The sequence below is a fragment of the Centruroides vittatus genome, unplaced genomic scaffold (genome assembly GCF_030686945.1).
Source record: "Centruroides vittatus isolate TY-2023 unplaced genomic scaffold, ASM3068694v2 contig_1924, whole genome shotgun sequence".
Lineage (NCBI taxonomy): Eukaryota > Metazoa > Arthropoda > Arachnida > Scorpiones > Buthidae > Centruroides > Centruroides vittatus.
This window is the reverse complement of record NW_027121182.1, coordinates 56,946-73,394: the sequence shown is the minus strand read 5'-3', so window position 1 is coordinate 73,394 and position 16,449 is coordinate 56,946. Positions and strand designations below refer to the sequence as shown.

Sequence of the window (16,449 nt, the reverse complement as noted above, 5' to 3'; positions counted from 1 at the left end):
TAGAAATCTACAAAATAAACAACAACTAACCCATTATATATAAAGACCACCAACTGCCGAATTATCGGGCTAGCAAATGGCTATAGAAATATTAATAATTTAAGTAAATTTGTTACTAGAGTAAGGCGTTAGGCGCCATCTCTTGCTAAATTTAATAATTAGAACTTCTGTAGTAATTCTTTAATATCTAGTAAAAGTTTTTTGTTAAAACACCACCGGTCCGCAAAATTTTTTTCAGATTTTACCAGTCCGCAAGCCAAAAAAGGTTGAGAAACGCTGATATAGACCAATATAATTTGGCAACTGTTTGGCTTCAGTCAGATATATAATTGCCATTCAGTTTTCAAAATAAGGTCATTGAGGAATTAATTATCTCACATTTTTAAAATACCATGTCTACACTTTCACTAAAGTAAAAGAATTACATTACTGAAAAATATCTGGCATCAGTTATTGTTCCAAACATAAATAATGTGGGCACCAAACTTTACGTTAGGCATTTGCCATTTGTTATGCAATCAAGGTCTTACAAGGATAAATGTGAGATGTGGATAAAGCTATGATAAATATGATCGAATAATTTATACTACATCAGTTCTACCAGAAAATGAACATGGCTTTAACGTCAGGGGTGAAATCAACACTAAATCTGGAACCTGTTACCGGTGTAGATCGTGAGAAAACTTTTTAAAGTAGTTCTTCCTCGGGTAGAGCTAATGCATCAAAAATAGAACGTGAATTTCTATATTTACGATATGATACCATAAACTTTGCAGTTTAAAGATTCTTCATTTTCAATGAGGCTGAGTGTCAGAAATGAATGTGCATCTCAGTTTGGCTTTTAAATTTATTTTAACATTATGGGACCTGTACTCGGTTGTCATTGAAAATGTCAGTTTACAAACCCAAGTCGAACCAAATTAATACGAGGGTTGGAATTTTAATAATGGCAACTCTGAAATTACAATCTGTACAAAAAACATGCGTGTGTTAGATTTTTACTGTCCTTCAATGTAATCGTCAGTATCTAATATTTAATATATACAAAAAATCCAGTGTATCTGAGCTCACTAATTCATTAATAAATATTTGAGAAACTGAGTGTCAGTTTCTAGATTATTTTTCGACAGTCGAGTCCATGCTTTGACTTAGCTGTCAAAGCTAGTTTACAAACGTAGCAAATGTCGACAACTGGTGCCACCAATTGTCTCTTTTAATCTTCACAATTAAAATGGGGTCGGTCAAATCTGTCATTGTCGTTCAATGCCGCCTTAAGTTTGCTGCTCACAATCATTGGGTTTTAATGTAAATTAGTTGAGTTTGATAGAGCAGATTTTCAAGTTTAGTATCAAATATTATTATGTTATGGATTTGATAATGTATGTGTGGAAACAATAACTTTTATTACCTTTTTCTGATTAAGTAAATTATACCCTGTTTATAAAATTAAATATTAAAACCAAACTTACGTAAAGTTAGCTTAAACTTTTCTTTTTTTTTGTAGTTTATTGTGGCAGTGAGAGAGAAAGTTTGAAGTTATTTCAGGAAGATGGAAAAGCATATACAAATGTACATAACATTGGGTTAATGTTTTATGATGTTAACAAAATTTCCCTAGAATATGTTATCCAACATTCTTATGTTCATTAGTAAATGATAATAAATTTATTTATAGAATTAGCAGTAAAGTATTTGGTTTATTTTTAATGTAGTTTAGTCATCACATATCTTTCCTTCATTATCACACAGAACAGCAATAGGCTTATGTGACACATTTCCAGTATCGAGGAAAATAAATTACTCGTACATTAAATCTAATCAGTAGACATTTTTATAAAGTAATTAAAAGGACAAGTCATTTAAAGAATTTAAATAATCATCATTAACAATGACATTATTAATATTAAATGTCTCTTTATTCAAGAGATCGGATGAGGAGCACATAATAAGTTGTCATCCTACCAAATTCAAATCTAATTAAAATGTGATGCAAACAACTTGATTCAAATGCTGTTTGCAATCCGTTAATCTTTTGTATTGTCATCGTAAGCTGGGTTTCCCTATAAAAATCATTATTTAGCATGTGTTCCACAAAAAACCTGTTCTTTTCAAATTATCCTCAAAGCTGCAGACGCCGCTAAAATACCGGAAAATCTGGCTGCTGCTTTAAGAGAGCAGGATTGAAATCCAAGTTGGAATTTCAGGAAGTTTTCATGGACATTTATTAGGTTCTAGTCTAAATTAGTTAGACATTGCATTTTACTACAGTTCAAGCTTGCAAGTAATTGGCAAAATTGGCCCCAAATATAATATATAACATGTTTTGCCTTTCTATAATGAGTTAACTGATCTTTAGGATTTGGTATTTAAATTCGTTACACTTGATCCTGGATCAAGTGTAACGAATTTAAATACCAAATCTTGAACAATTCTATAAATATTTCGTATAAAAGAGTTTATCTCATGGAAATTCTTAAAGAGCTGCCATAATGTAAAATGTTTATCAAAGTTCACTCTGAGTTGTCTTTTCGTATGCTTTATTATGTAAACATGACACATTCTCGTTCACAAAGCAACTTGAATAAAACTAGTCACATATATTTTAACAAATTAGAACGATCGGAGTGAAGAAAATATACTCCAACTGATCACACGTCGTCGGTAAATATGGATAAGAAAATATACGCAAATCAATTCCACTCTTCCAACGAGAAAAATCACAGAAGGCAATGGATAAGATTTCATCCATGGAAAAAGGCAGTGAAAGTTCAACTCTCGGCCACCGTTTTGCTTCTCTTATATAATCTGGTTCTCCCCTTACGTCTCTCTCCTTCTGCGGGCTCCTTGGAGGCCATCTCTTGATCGTAAAGGCTTTTGCAGGCATCGTTGGCCAATGGGTACATCAACGAGGTCCTCCTGAATCTTGTAGGTGTGCCCATTTTGTTCATATCCACACTGGAAGGATCTGCTTGGAAGGCCAGCGCATTCATGATAATGTGATCCGGCACTACGGAAAGGGGGTGAACTTCTCGCATTAGAACTCCCGCGGGAATCTTGTAAAACTCTATACACTCGAGAAAGTTTGACATGACGTCGCGCAATTCTGAACTGGGAACAACGTCGCAATAACGTTTACTCCAATGGACTGCCGCCTGAAATTTGGTAAGTTCGTCGGCTTTTAACTCCTCGCGAGATAGTATCAGTCTAACGACGTGTTGAGGCAACAAGGCAAAACTACCTAATCCCAAAACCTCATTACCGTGAAGATCTACGAACTCTAGAACCTGCAAAGCGTCAAAGTTGTTTTCACTTATTAATTCATAAGAAATTGGTTTATTTAGAACATAGCTTACCTTCTGTACCAGTGATTTTGTACATTTATATTGTATATACTTCTCTGCCGAAGATAGAAGCGCGCAGACTGTATCCACATTGATACAACACTGTACAAAACCCATACATGCTCTTCTCAACTCGTCCAGCCCATAGTAATCAGCTGCATTCATCAATCCTTTTAAAGAAAACAAACACTAATGAAAAAATACAGTCTCTAGGAGTAAAATTGTAATAAGAATCATACCCAGGAGTGTTCTTGCTTGCAACGTAACACATCCCGTGTGTATATACTCGATTAATTGCCGGAAGACGTCAGGTTCGAATTCTTCGACAATCAAAGTTTGGTGCGCATTAAATGGCACCTATATAAGTAAGTTACGCCATAGAGCATCTAAACTGGACTTAAATGAAATATTTGACCTCACCCACCTGCGTCAAAGGTACATTTAAAATAGGCTCACTACTGCGCTTCAGGAATAATTTTAATTTTGTCTCCTTGCTAAAATCTCTCTTCCGAGATTGAATTTCTCTTGGAGCAACTTGCTGAGTGTACAGTATCTTGTGAAACACCCTAATTCAAAGTATTCCCGTTAGAAAAGATTTTATTGGCTTTCGTTTTTAGATAAAATTTCAAAAAACTCACCTGCTTCTCGCCGCCAAAACGGCTTTGACTGCACAAACTGGCTCTCTAGTTTCACCCACCAAGAACGTTACGTCACACAGCTCGGGCATACTTGCCAAAAACTTCATGTCTTCTGCCAGACCGCTCTTATTCTCGAAAACGGAGTAATCTTCAGTATCTTCATTAGATATGAGTTCATCAGACATTTTATTTACCTGTTGATGAAAAATTTAATTACGTGACGTCAGAACCAACACAACAAAGTGCTTATTAAAGCTGGTAGAATTGTTCAGATTCCAAAGTCGAGTGTCAACGAAAAGTCGATGTTTTTAATTTTATGCCCTTCCTAACGCGCCAATAGCTTTTAAATTTCGTTTTTTAGAAACTTGCAGGGAAAAAAAGCTCTCTCGAGAAGAACTCTTAGGCCCGTGTTCACTGGCACATGGGCCTAAGAGTTCTTCGCAGTGTTCACAACCAAGGATCAAGAAGAGTTACAGCTTAAGTTATAACTTGGCTTTTTTGAATTGTAAGTAGGAAATCCTATTTTTTGATTTTAGTTCTTAAGATAAATTATGAATTTTATTAATGAATAATCCAAAATTGTTCGTAAGGTCAGGATGCAAGACGGTTTCACCAGTTGATGAGGGAATTCAATATAGGAACTAGTAATTCTAACGCAGTTTTCTAATAATAGATCTTATGGAAACAAGAAATTACGGACTCAAAGCCATAGTTCTTTTACTTTCTTACATTCTAAATAATGAAAAGCTAATTGCGAAAAATCCACGGACTGAACTCGAAATCAAATATTCAACGAAGTATACCGATAGATGTTGCATATATCATATTTCGTGTTGGGAACACTCGAATTGTGTGTAATTTAAACAAGATGCAAGAAAATATTTGAAGATTTTGTATATTCGCATAAAAATCGAGTTAACAACAACGGTATTTATTATCGAGTCCGACATTTTCGTGCTATTTTAAGAGCATGTATAGGGTGTTTACTAAGCGATTATGCCCTGAGGAATCGAGTTAAAATGGTTTTGCGCGCGATTTATCACGAAAAAAATCATATTTTATAACAATTTTCACTTTCGTTTCGATTGTTTACACGCTCAATAGAAAGCGAAGTTTTTTTTTTAATTTTCCTTTTTATATTTACCAAATGAGTACAACTACCTGCCGCCCACCTGTTAGTTCGTAGGCCTAAGATGTTGACATTCTGCGGCGGTTTTCTTGTTATTTTTTATCAAAATTCTACCTCTTAACGCCCCGTATCGAACGTATAAACATCACTCGAGAGTTCAGCAATTTTAATGGTAAAATTAATTAATTTACCTCCAGTTTCGGGCATTCGAGAGACGGCTTCTCCGCACGACACTTCCACCTCATAACTGTTTATCGATCGTGACGCGTGACCTGCTTTCGTCCTTCTGCCTTTTTTCTTATTATTTCTCCACTTTAATAACGTTTCGACGTATAAATAAAATATATAAAGGATTAAAAGCGATTAATTTCGATATTTATGCAACACAAATTGTTCTTTATTCTCTCCGATGTCTATTAATCGAATTCTAAATGAACGTAATCCGACTTAATGCGTTTTAATTAATTAGGTTAATGAAGAGCGGGATAGGTTACATTAGGTTATGTTGCGTTGTGACGACAAATTACGTCAATGTATTTCTTTAATAAATTTAATTATTTAACAAATATATAAATATTTTATTTGTATTTTAATAAATTAATATATTCTTTAAAAGGGTTGTAAATGTACTGTACAGGTACTGTACTGTACTTCCAATTAATAAAAATGTCGAAAAGTTTAAAATAATCACGAGGGGCGCTTTGTTCGAAAACCATTTTTAAATTATTAATAAACAGTTTTAATTCAATACATTTTTAAAGATAAAATAATATTTTAATTTCACTATAAAACTGTGTAATATATTTTTAATAAAGAAATTAATAAATAACTTTTAATTAACGTAATGGCTGTGGCGAATTTCTGCTTATACGTCGCCATTTTGATCGAATTAGGCCTACATAGGCCTAATTCGATCAAAAATTAATGTAATTCGAAAATAACATTAATATAAATTTTTATCGTTAAAAAGGTACTCTATTTTATATATAAGGAAAATAAAACGAAAATAAATACTAACTTTTTTTTATGAAAAACCGATTTGAATAAATTTCAACGTCATATTCATGTTTGCCCAAAAGGCGAATAACTTCGATATATTTTAAAGATTATTTAATATGGAACAATTATGAGCATTAAAAATATATCTCAATTAATTAGACTTTTAGGCATTCTGCATATGCAGCAATTGGAAAAAGCGCAGAGTTTGCACTGGTTAGGGGAAGAAGAAACTGTTGCTGCATTGTTTTCAGAAAATTGTATGATTATTAAGCATCACGATTATGAATTTGGAAGTTGTTGGAGGACTGGAACGGAAAATTCCTTAAATATTTATTTTTGTAAGTATAAACCAAGCGTGAAAGGAAAATTTCCTTAATGTTCAGTTTATATTTCGTGCTTACTTTTAAAGAAGTAAATGCATTCTATTTTGTACCCTTTTCAAATTAAAAGTCCAGCAACGAGTTGCGTGACTTTCCCGGAAAAAAAACGTTAAATTGCTGTGTAGCACCATCTATTATCGATTTTATTTAAAAACTTTTAATATTACAGTAGTAATTATTATAAAATGGCAAAAGGTTTAGTTTTGAAGGGAGAAATAAATTTTATTTTTTAAAAAAATGCTAATAACGAGTAAAATCTTCATTAATTTCGATCTCACTTGAGTTAACATACATGGCCGTTTATCTTCAACCCACTCGATCTTTAACCTTTCCCTTTGTTATATATAATAGCCGGGAAAGTAAAGTGAGTGCCACGAAATATTATTATTATTATTATTTTTTTTTTGGTATGAAACACAGAAGATATAAACAGTGGCGCGTTATCTTAAGCGCAAAACAGAGGACCCCAACAATGCTTCGTAAGAAGGTTTCCCCCAAGGAAGATGAGTCAACACTGTGAAGCTGATAATTGAAATTCGGCCGGGCCCTGTGAAGCTATAACGCTGTATGTCTATACATATTTGATTAATAACGCTAGCGAATAATAATTTAAGCTTATATAAGAATAATTTATGATTGTTTACGATTTAAGTTGGTGACATTTAAATATTAATTCCGGTGCTTTCGAGTTAAATAAGCGGCCACGCCCTAAAATGTGTACATTTGAGTTATCCATGCTATTGTATTCGTGTTTGTTCGGGAATTTTTTGTAATGCATGCCGCTAGAATTGTAATTGTATTTTTAAGTTGTAAAATTTCGTAAAATTTTTCCATCTCGACTATTCTCCGAATAAAAAATAATGCATAAATTCCGTGGAGGGTTAACGAAGAAAATCGATACAACAAAATGGTTACTCAACCCGTAATGATGTCATCAAAAATTTTAATGACGTGTACTAAAGCGCCACAGGCAAGTAGCGGTTGGTATGTAAACATCTATGACCAAGCAGACAGAAATAGTTCAATAATAATAATAATTAAAATTATATGTCACAATGGCACGCCGATGCTATTAAAATTTAATCACTCAACTCTAATATGTATGATTGAATCATTTGAAAAGAAAATTCCTCCAATTTCTAAATTTAATGCTTAAATCGTGATGGAGGAAGCAAATAAAATAAAGATTATACAAGAATGCCGGAAACTAGAAATTAAATTTATTTTATACTTTAAAAATATTAATTAATTCACAATTAAAATTAATACATATTTTAAACGTTCGATTTTATTTTAATTTTTAATATAATTTAAATTTGTTATTAAGAATCCAGACGCGCCCCTGGTGGCGATTTTCCGAGGGAGAGCCAGGAAAGTGCTCTATTGCACCATCGTGAGAAGTTACGTCTGTTGAACGGAGTTGCGCTTTGGTACGTTAATTTTATTATTATTAATTAAATTGAAGTAATCGTTTCTGTGGAATATTGCTTTGTTCTTTCTAAAATTAAAATCTTAAACAATTTAAATCTAATGTAGACGATAATTACAACAATCTCGGATCTTATGTCACGAACACGTGGTTTTATTAGCTTATTGAACATTATTGTGCAATTAGGAATTGTTTCTTAATCTGATAAATTGACGTGGATATGTCCACAGATTATCTTATTTTTTTTCAAATAATCGAAAATTCCTTACGTGGAATGATATATACAACAGAACAGATTGTTCTAGAGTAGAAACTGTTCAAAAATTGGATAATTTTCATTGCATAATGGATAATAGCATCGAAGAATGCATTCAGATAGCAACAAGACATTGATAAATTTAATATTCTGTACATAAAACGGGTGTACTATAGATCACCACCTATGGAATTTCGGGACTTTGATTATATATTTGAACTCAGGGAACCGAGACGAGTTCAACGGTACCCTATTTTTGTACCGGAGACGAAAAATAAAAAAGTTATCATACCTGATAAATTACCATACTTTTTTAATGCTCTTATGAAGACGGCACCATAGTTGCTAGTACTGCCATCTTGCGGTAAAGTCTGCAAACCATGACGTCGGACTATGGTCATCTCCAGTAGTGTTAAACATGTGATACGTGAGCGGAGAGAGCGACGTGACTTCTGATCATTGCGCGATTGCCATTTCGGTTAATGTTACTTATGGCAGCGAACATGGTGGCCATTCCCACTGTTCATGCTCCCAACTGACCTCCCGGAGGGGAGCCGCCGGCAGGCTGCCATGTGCTAAACGTCACTAGTTATTGATTCATGGTTGTTCTTGAACAAAGTAAAAAAGGGGGGAAACGTCTATTAAAGGCAGTTTTAACGGCAAGCGACGTGACTCCCGATTGCGATAGTGAGGCCGACTTAGAGGAGAGAGCGACGCAACTCTCAATCATTGCACAATCGCTGGAAAAAAGTATAACTTTATTATTTTTTGTCTCCAGTCCAAAAGTAGGGTATCATTGAACTTGTCTTGGTCTCCTGAGTTCAGATATATACTTAAAGACCCAAAATTCCATAGGTGGTAATCTATAGTATCCCCCATAAAACTTTGGATTGTTTATACTTATAGTGTGACAAAATAGAAAGTTAATTTAATTAAACATATCTCGAGTAAAGATTGCTTAAAGGTGAAGGTGGATGGTAAGATGATCTGATGGAGGATTCGTCTCCATTAGATACGAAACTCTAATTTGGTACCATACTCGTAATAATGAAAACTATTTGGAAATTTTGGACTGGAATTTCAGTTATCTTTTTAAAATTGTTTGAGAATTCTCTAAACATTGTTCGTTTTTCGTCGTGAGAAATTTGTATCACTAATTGTAATTTGAATTATTGTCGTTTCCATTTCTTTTTTTCTATTTTTGCCTCTCTTCTTCCTGTAGTCACTATGAGAGCCTGTTTTAATCGTAATCAATTAATCATAATGAGAGCCTGGGGCCAAAATGGCAAGGGATGGGCTTGATGTATCCAGAATGAACCGTTCCTGGAAAATTTTTGGGATTTTTCCACTTGTCCGAATTTGTTCCCTGATCCCCAGAGTGATATGCCGACGCCTTGACTGTTTCGGCCGTCCGGCTTTCGTGTCATCCCTCCCGACCTATGCCGTCTCGTCCTCGTCCGTATTACCTACGTTTTGACGGGATGGTTAGGTAGTCGAGCAATGTTAATGTAAACAGATATAATGTTGTAAGTAGTGAATTGACGACATTCATAATATGTATGCAATAAGGTAAATATTGTTGGTAAATTAACCATAATTTGCAATATGTTTACTCTATTTACAGTTTTATCTGTGATAAAATAAGTGTTTTACATATCTGTGAGATCACTTTTTAATATTTTATATTCCTTGATATAATTTTCAAGCAGTTAAATAAAGGTTAAAATAATGTAAAATATACAGCAACATTCTCATCAGAAGCATCTATGCAATTTCTGGCTTAAATTACATCTTTCTGTTTGTATAAGTTTTACTGTTATTTTAATCATTGATTTGTAAACATGAAAAGTATTTATTAACATTGAATTTGATTCATTTCTAATAAATATCTTCTGTTGGCTGGTAAGTGGACTTTTGACAGGTTGCAACATGGGTGTATACTAGAGTATTGCAATACTTTTAACATTTTAAATGTTTGAGTTATAGTTTCTTAAATTATCTATCTTCAAAATGCATTTTTATATGCTTAAATTGCATTTATCATATCGTTAAATGTGTAAGTAAGGCTTTTTTTATTATTGAATATTATGTAATTTATGTTTGTTGTTTTGCTATATCAGTACATAGTGCATTAATTGAACAGTCACTCTTAAAATTTCTAGCCATGGAGAATCCTGAAAGTGCTGAAGGAACAGTTGCCTTGGATAAAGAAAACAAAGAAGCAAAGAAGGATTTGAACAATTATTCCACTTTTTCTTTAAGCAACGTAGAAGAAATGTCAACCATATTAACGGGATTGAGTTTGGCGGATTTTACACCCGTCGTCGAACAGGAACTATACTCCATGCAGCAAACTGTGGCAAATGGTAATTACCAAATTTTATAAAGGAAAACCAAAAATAGTTAGTTTGTAGCACAGAGACTATCTTCTTTTAGGTGTAGAAAATGCTTCGGTGCAGTCGCCTCTTAGTGTATCGCGGACTATGGCGTGTTCCATCTGCAGCACGAGTTTTGTAGACAGAAGCGAACAGGTGGGTGTAAACTTTGTACGTATTTTGAATTCTATGCACAATCTTAAAAATTGATAAATATTTTCTGAAATTTGAGAGATTATAAGATAGAACCAGTTGAGCTATTGAACTCATTCTGGGCTGTTAAGGAAATATATGAAAGTAATTTGACAGTCAATTTAATTCGGATATCAGGTCAAGCATGATACCTCAAACTAGATTCCTAAAGAATCAAGCTTGAGGTGGTATACTTGACCTGATATCTGATCAAATGTGATACATATTTATTTCTAAAATTAATACAGAAAGACTGTAAGTGACGTCACAAACCCAAGTTTGTAACTTCAAAGCTTGGTTGTCAGTGATTTTGATTATGTATAATTGATAATGAAATATACAATTTGTATGCATTGTCATTTGATGAAAGTGCAACTTATCTGAGCTGTACATTCATCAGAACAACTGGTTTTAAGTTCAAGGATCGTTTTTTACTTGTAAAAATTTCTTAATGATTTATAATGATATTATTTCGTTATAATCGATTTAAATTAAAAATTTATATTTATATAATAATAATATTTTTCATAATTATTGCAATTAAATGATATTTCTAAAAATAAATTTTAGATTTTGCATTATAAATTAGACTGGCATCGTTTCAACTTGAAGTTAAAGTTACAGGGTGAGAAACCTATTTCTGAAGAGAAGTTTTTAGAAGTTTCAGGTTGGAATTTTATAATTTAGAGCATTTTACATAATAAAGTACAAGAGTAACAATGCTTATAAACAAACGTAGGAAATATATCGAGTCTGTCGGGATCGGATAGTGATGATGGCGAAAAGTCCGACGGCGACACCAGCAGCAGCGACGTCTACAGCAGTCCTCAACGGAGGAGGCTCTCTGCTCTCCCACATTGTATCAACTCTCCCATCCGACGTGAGAGGTCGGCCAGTGTAACTTCGACCGATACGGAAACGGACGATTCCGAACGTCCGGACAAGACTAGTGTCACGCAGTCTCGATTACAACCGAAACTATATTTTAGAAACCAGTTTCACAAATTATTGCTTTGTATAGATGCGTAGTACATGGGAAACAGGTAATAATGGTGTATTTTAGATACATTTCTAATGTTTTTATAAAAATATTTAAAAGTTTCAAGGTTGTTCGTGCTGTTTTCAATGCTAATTATATCCAGCTAATCTTAGGGTCGTGGCGAAATATAATTTAAAATGCTTGACAGTCTGCTGTCACATACTATTTTGGAATTAATATACTTCTGTGTAATAGCATAAAGTAGTATACTTTACATTCAAGCTACAATTTGGCTAGTAGAGAATGGAATAATGCTTCAAATTTTCTTTATTTTAATGTTTATTGTGTGTGCCAAAAATTTCCTTGACAGTAAATAGTATTATAAATATTCATTGCGTAATTTTGATGATAAATTACGTATCGGTGATTAAAATTCTCTTGCAGAACGTTCCGAAAAATCAACCGGACTTGTTAAACATGGTAACGGCTATCCCCAATCAAATGTATTGGGCCATTATTTTGATCGGAGGGGGCCATTTTGCTGCTGCTGTATACAATCAGTAAGTTCAGTAAAATATGCATCGATCAGTCTACGAAGAAATTCAAATGTGATAATATCACTTCAGATCCGAAATAATACTGCACAAAACTTTCCATCGCTACAGCGGTGAGAGCAAAACAGGGAAGTGCCAGAGCTCTAGGGACGGAAAGCACGGAGGCAGTCAGCCAAAGTCGGCAGGCGCATCTCTTCGCAGACATAATGAGGCAGCATTAGTGAAAGTAGATAGTTTCTCAGTATATTTTATGGTAATCAAGTATTTTGAGATGAGAAATTAATTTTAATATATGAAAAAACTTTATTCAGGATATTCAGGATTTGTTGCAAAGTTGGAACACTGATTTACAGAAGTGCAGTTGCATATTCTATCGCGCCCCTAGTTTCAACAGGGTCATTCTCTTTAGAGGAAAGAACCCGCCTTTTAAGAAAGACGACTGCCGTTTAAGAAACATCCCATTTCCGACCAGAAGGGCCACTTTTAATGAAGTAAAGAGAGTTTACGGAGTGTTATCGACGCTTGAATGCTTTGGTAAGTTGATTTTTTATATCGCATTAACTGGTTTGAAGAAAGTGACTTATAATTTTGAAAATTGTACAGGAGATGTTTCAGAAGAGGATAAACAAATTCCAAAATCACCTAAAGTGTATTTAGGCTCAAAGAAAGTTAAAAAGAAATCTTCAGATTCGTCTCTGGATTATGGAAATCTGGATAAAAATCAGGATTCCGAAAACTCGAAGAGTGGAAAACAGAGAGTCAGGAAACCTGCAATAAATAAAAAAGAAGGTTATAAATATAAAACAGAAGGGATTGTTCTTGCAGAAGGTTTGTATAATTATTTAATATTTTATAATTTTATAATAGATTTTATGCAAGTTAACTATAACTAAATATGCAGAAAAGTCAGAATTAAGTGATAGCAAACTGTCGGATTTGGATAACAGCATGGAATTTCAGTTGGTAGAAGAGACGATTACAACATCAGATCTAAAAGAAATGACAGTACCGAAGCGAAGAAAGCATAAATCTAGGAAAAATTCTCCTACAAAACGACAACAAGATCCAGCTGTGGATGTTTTAAGTAAGTATTTAAAGTTTTATAGTTGTTAATCTAATAATTTTTCTCTAGAGATGCCAGTTCTATAAACATTTAAAAGAAATTGCCAGAAAGTAAAGCAAAACACGATTCCAATTTGCTGGATGGGTCCAAAACTTGGTTAGATGTTATAAAGAGTAAATTACCATTGTATTTAAAGTTTTATTACATGAGATTATTCTTGTTTCTATAAAAATTACACTAACAAATTTGGAGGAGGATTCATATTTGCAAGTTGTGAAATAAAATGTTAACTGACCATCCTATATAATACAGGTACTCCTCACTTTACGACCTATCTGCTTAACGACCACTCGCACTTACGACCAATAGAGTTTCTACCTGCAATTCGGGGAATCCCCTTTCTCAGCTTGAGTGTCGGTCAGTGGTGAATGGTGACATGTGCACTAAGCATACTGTAATAGTCTTATAGTATTATAATAGGCTAATAGCGTACTATAATAGTCTTTTTATGAATAAATTTGAGGTTTGTTGCATAATTTGTATAATTTGGCAACGATCCTATATTCCCGGCGCAAGCTCCTCACTTATCGACCAATTCGCTTAACGACGTAGTCTTCGGAACAGAACTCGGTCGTAAAGTGAGGAGTACCTGTATAGTGTTTTTCAAAATTATAGTTACATCTTAATTTTTGAACTTAATTCAGTTATTTAAATTAATATTTCTTTCTATACCAAATTAAAGTACATCTACTCAACACACTCTGAGGAGATATTTAGTAGTCCAAGTGCAGTCAGATTGAAATGGTTACATTTCTGTAAAAAATAATTAGTTCCAAAACTTAGCACTTTTGGCACTAGAGCCGCAAACATTTTATTTGTACAAGACATTCATACTGTACAGAGACCTTAACTGCTGTGTAGTCTCCATTCTGAAGGTATCTAACTTGGGGTTGATGAACAGTGTGTTCAATAACCAACTGTAATTGATTCTCTATGATACTTCTCACATGTAGTTTGATACTGTCATTTGAGGTTACCAAATTTTCAATCTATCATCAATAAATCACACTTTTTAAGTGTTTCCAAAACAAACAAACAAGCAAACACAGATTAAGATCTAGAAAACAGATAAAGTTGCCGAATTTTAATGTAGAATGACAAATATATTGACATTTTGATAGAGTTTCATTTGAAAGTTTGGAGTTTACTGGGCATTTTTTAGCTGATTTACAAGCATTGAACAATGATGAACAAATTGTTTTTAAATGGTGATTGAATAGTGGGGTATTGAGTTTTAGCAATCCCATATACGTACGTATTATTTTGTAACAAATTACAAATTTACATGTTTATTGTGGTACAAGGAATCACTATGAATAGAGATTTTTAGTGACTGTAAATAAAGACACTTTAAGGTGATGCAGCAAGCAATATGTAATCAGATCTCTAGTAAAATTAATATTAATATACTTTTAAATATTCTCATATTATTTTAATTGTTATAAATTTATAGGTGAAGAAAACTATCACATGAAGAGTGCACTGTACACTGCTTGTCAGACAGGCGATGTGCAAGAACTAGAAAAACTGTTAAATATTTTGAAAAGTAGAATGTTACCAGTGGATACAAAGATGGAAGATCTTCACGATAAGTGTAAGTCTAGTCAAAATAGTATTACTTTAAGGAATTGTGACAAAGTTTGGGCTGAAGAACCCGGAATGCATGATGAAAGTACTTCAAATATTGAAACTGAAAACAATTCAAATGAAAGTTTGAAGCAGGATGAGACTAAAGTTCACTTTTCTGTTAATGATGATAAAAAAATGAAACTGGATTTCTCACCAGTTCAAGATGGCAATCCAAAGCCAAATAGAATTCTAAATATGGATTTATCTACTTCTAAACCTAGTAAAAGGCGTAACAAGAGTGGAACGGGAGGCGAATTTAATTCTCCTTTGTTAACTGTCGACGTACTGAACGAAGTGATAAGTGACGGAGGTGCCACGCTCCTTCACGTTGCTACAAAAGAGGGACATCAAGGAGTAGTCAAGATGTTAATGGAGTGTGGAGCCAATCCTACATTGAGGTAAGATTTATTATTTATCATAGCAAGAAATCTTGAAGCAAGTAGATAATGAAATCTTCTAATTATATTTGTAGGGATAAACGAGGATTAACGCCTTACATGGCATCTAACGATCGCGAAATGAGGAACGTGTATCGTCGTTTCATGGCCGAAAATCCCAACAGATTTGACTACAAGAGTGCAGAGGTAGGTAAATTCCCATTGCTTTTACCAACTGCAGATTTATAACTAACAGTTTAAAATGGTATAATAATTATTTAATTTACAGATTCCAAGTCCTTTATCAGAAGAAATGATGGCAGAACGCCTGGAGAAAAAGAAGGAAAAGCAAAAGTTAAGAAAAGAGCGGCTGAAGGTATATATACGACTTGTATCAAGCAAGAAAATAATTCGTTTTATAAAATTTCAAATTTTTAACTCTTTGATTATTAAATTATAGGAAAAGAAGGCAGTTGAGATGCAAAAAAAGTTAGAAGAGGAAGAGAAGAAAAGATATCTTTCACTTAGTGACAGAGAAAAGGTACTGTTCACTTTATTAAAATATGAATCTGCAATATAACATTGCTAAACGGAAAACATTTTAGAGAGCTCTGGCCGCCGAGAGACGCTACCTCGGTCATCTTTCGCAGACGGGTCGACCCACGGCGGTTCTAAGGTACGAATCGCTTCATTTTACATTTGTATCGTCTCTTAATCTAACTTACCCGTCGTCCCCATTTAGCCGCTGTTTCCAGTGCGGAGTAGACATCACGGGCAAGATCCCCTTCGAATATAACAACGGCAGATTCTGCAGCACGGAGTGCGTAAAGAGCCACCGAAAGTGCAGAAAATCCTGATACCCGTCCTTCGTAATCACTCGCAGCTTTTAATCAAAAACCTCATCGGAATCACTGATTTTATTTTGTTACGAAATGATTTGTTATATACATATATACATTTTAAAGCTTTTAATATATTTTATTTGTTTTAAGTCAATGGGAAAAAATTAAATTTATTTTTAATATTTGAAAATCAGTCTGAAAAGTTT

At 33.6% G+C, this 16,449-nt stretch overlaps 2 protein-coding genes across 2 annotated transcripts; one reads left to right on the top strand and one right to left on the bottom strand.

Annotated features, from left to right (window-relative positions):
- Positions 1-2,520: 2,520 nt before the first annotated feature.
- LOC136970355 (serine-enriched protein-like) lies at positions 2,521-5,484 on the bottom strand. Its single transcript, XM_067264786.1, has 6 exons — positions 5,300-5,484; positions 3,980-4,173; positions 3,766-3,907; positions 3,581-3,698; positions 3,354-3,511; positions 2,521-3,284 (listed from the first exon to the last, which is right to left on the bottom strand). Exons 1-6 carry the CDS (start codon positions 5,351-5,353, stop codon positions 2,769-2,771), a joined length of 1,182 nt encoding a protein of 393 aa, XP_067120887.1. The 5' UTR covers positions 5,354-5,484; the 3' UTR covers positions 2,521-2,768.
- A 2,364-nt stretch (positions 5,485-7,848) lies between these two features.
- Positions 7,849-16,433, top strand: LOC136970353 (tRNA endonuclease ANKZF1-like). The gene is given in 17 exon segments (XM_067264784.1): positions 7,849-7,917; positions 10,335-10,538; positions 10,609-10,703; positions 11,310-11,406; positions 11,479-11,733; positions 11,736-11,782; positions 12,163-12,278; positions 12,345-12,498; positions 12,584-12,806; positions 12,876-13,100; positions 13,174-13,356; positions 14,849-15,422; positions 15,497-15,608; positions 15,691-15,777; positions 15,862-15,942; positions 16,007-16,077; positions 16,144-16,433. Coding segments are annotated over 16 exon segments (2,637 nt in total). The 5' UTR covers positions 7,849-7,917; positions 10,335-10,336; the 3' UTR covers positions 16,259-16,433.
- The last annotated feature ends 16 nt before the right edge of the window (positions 16,434-16,449 follow it).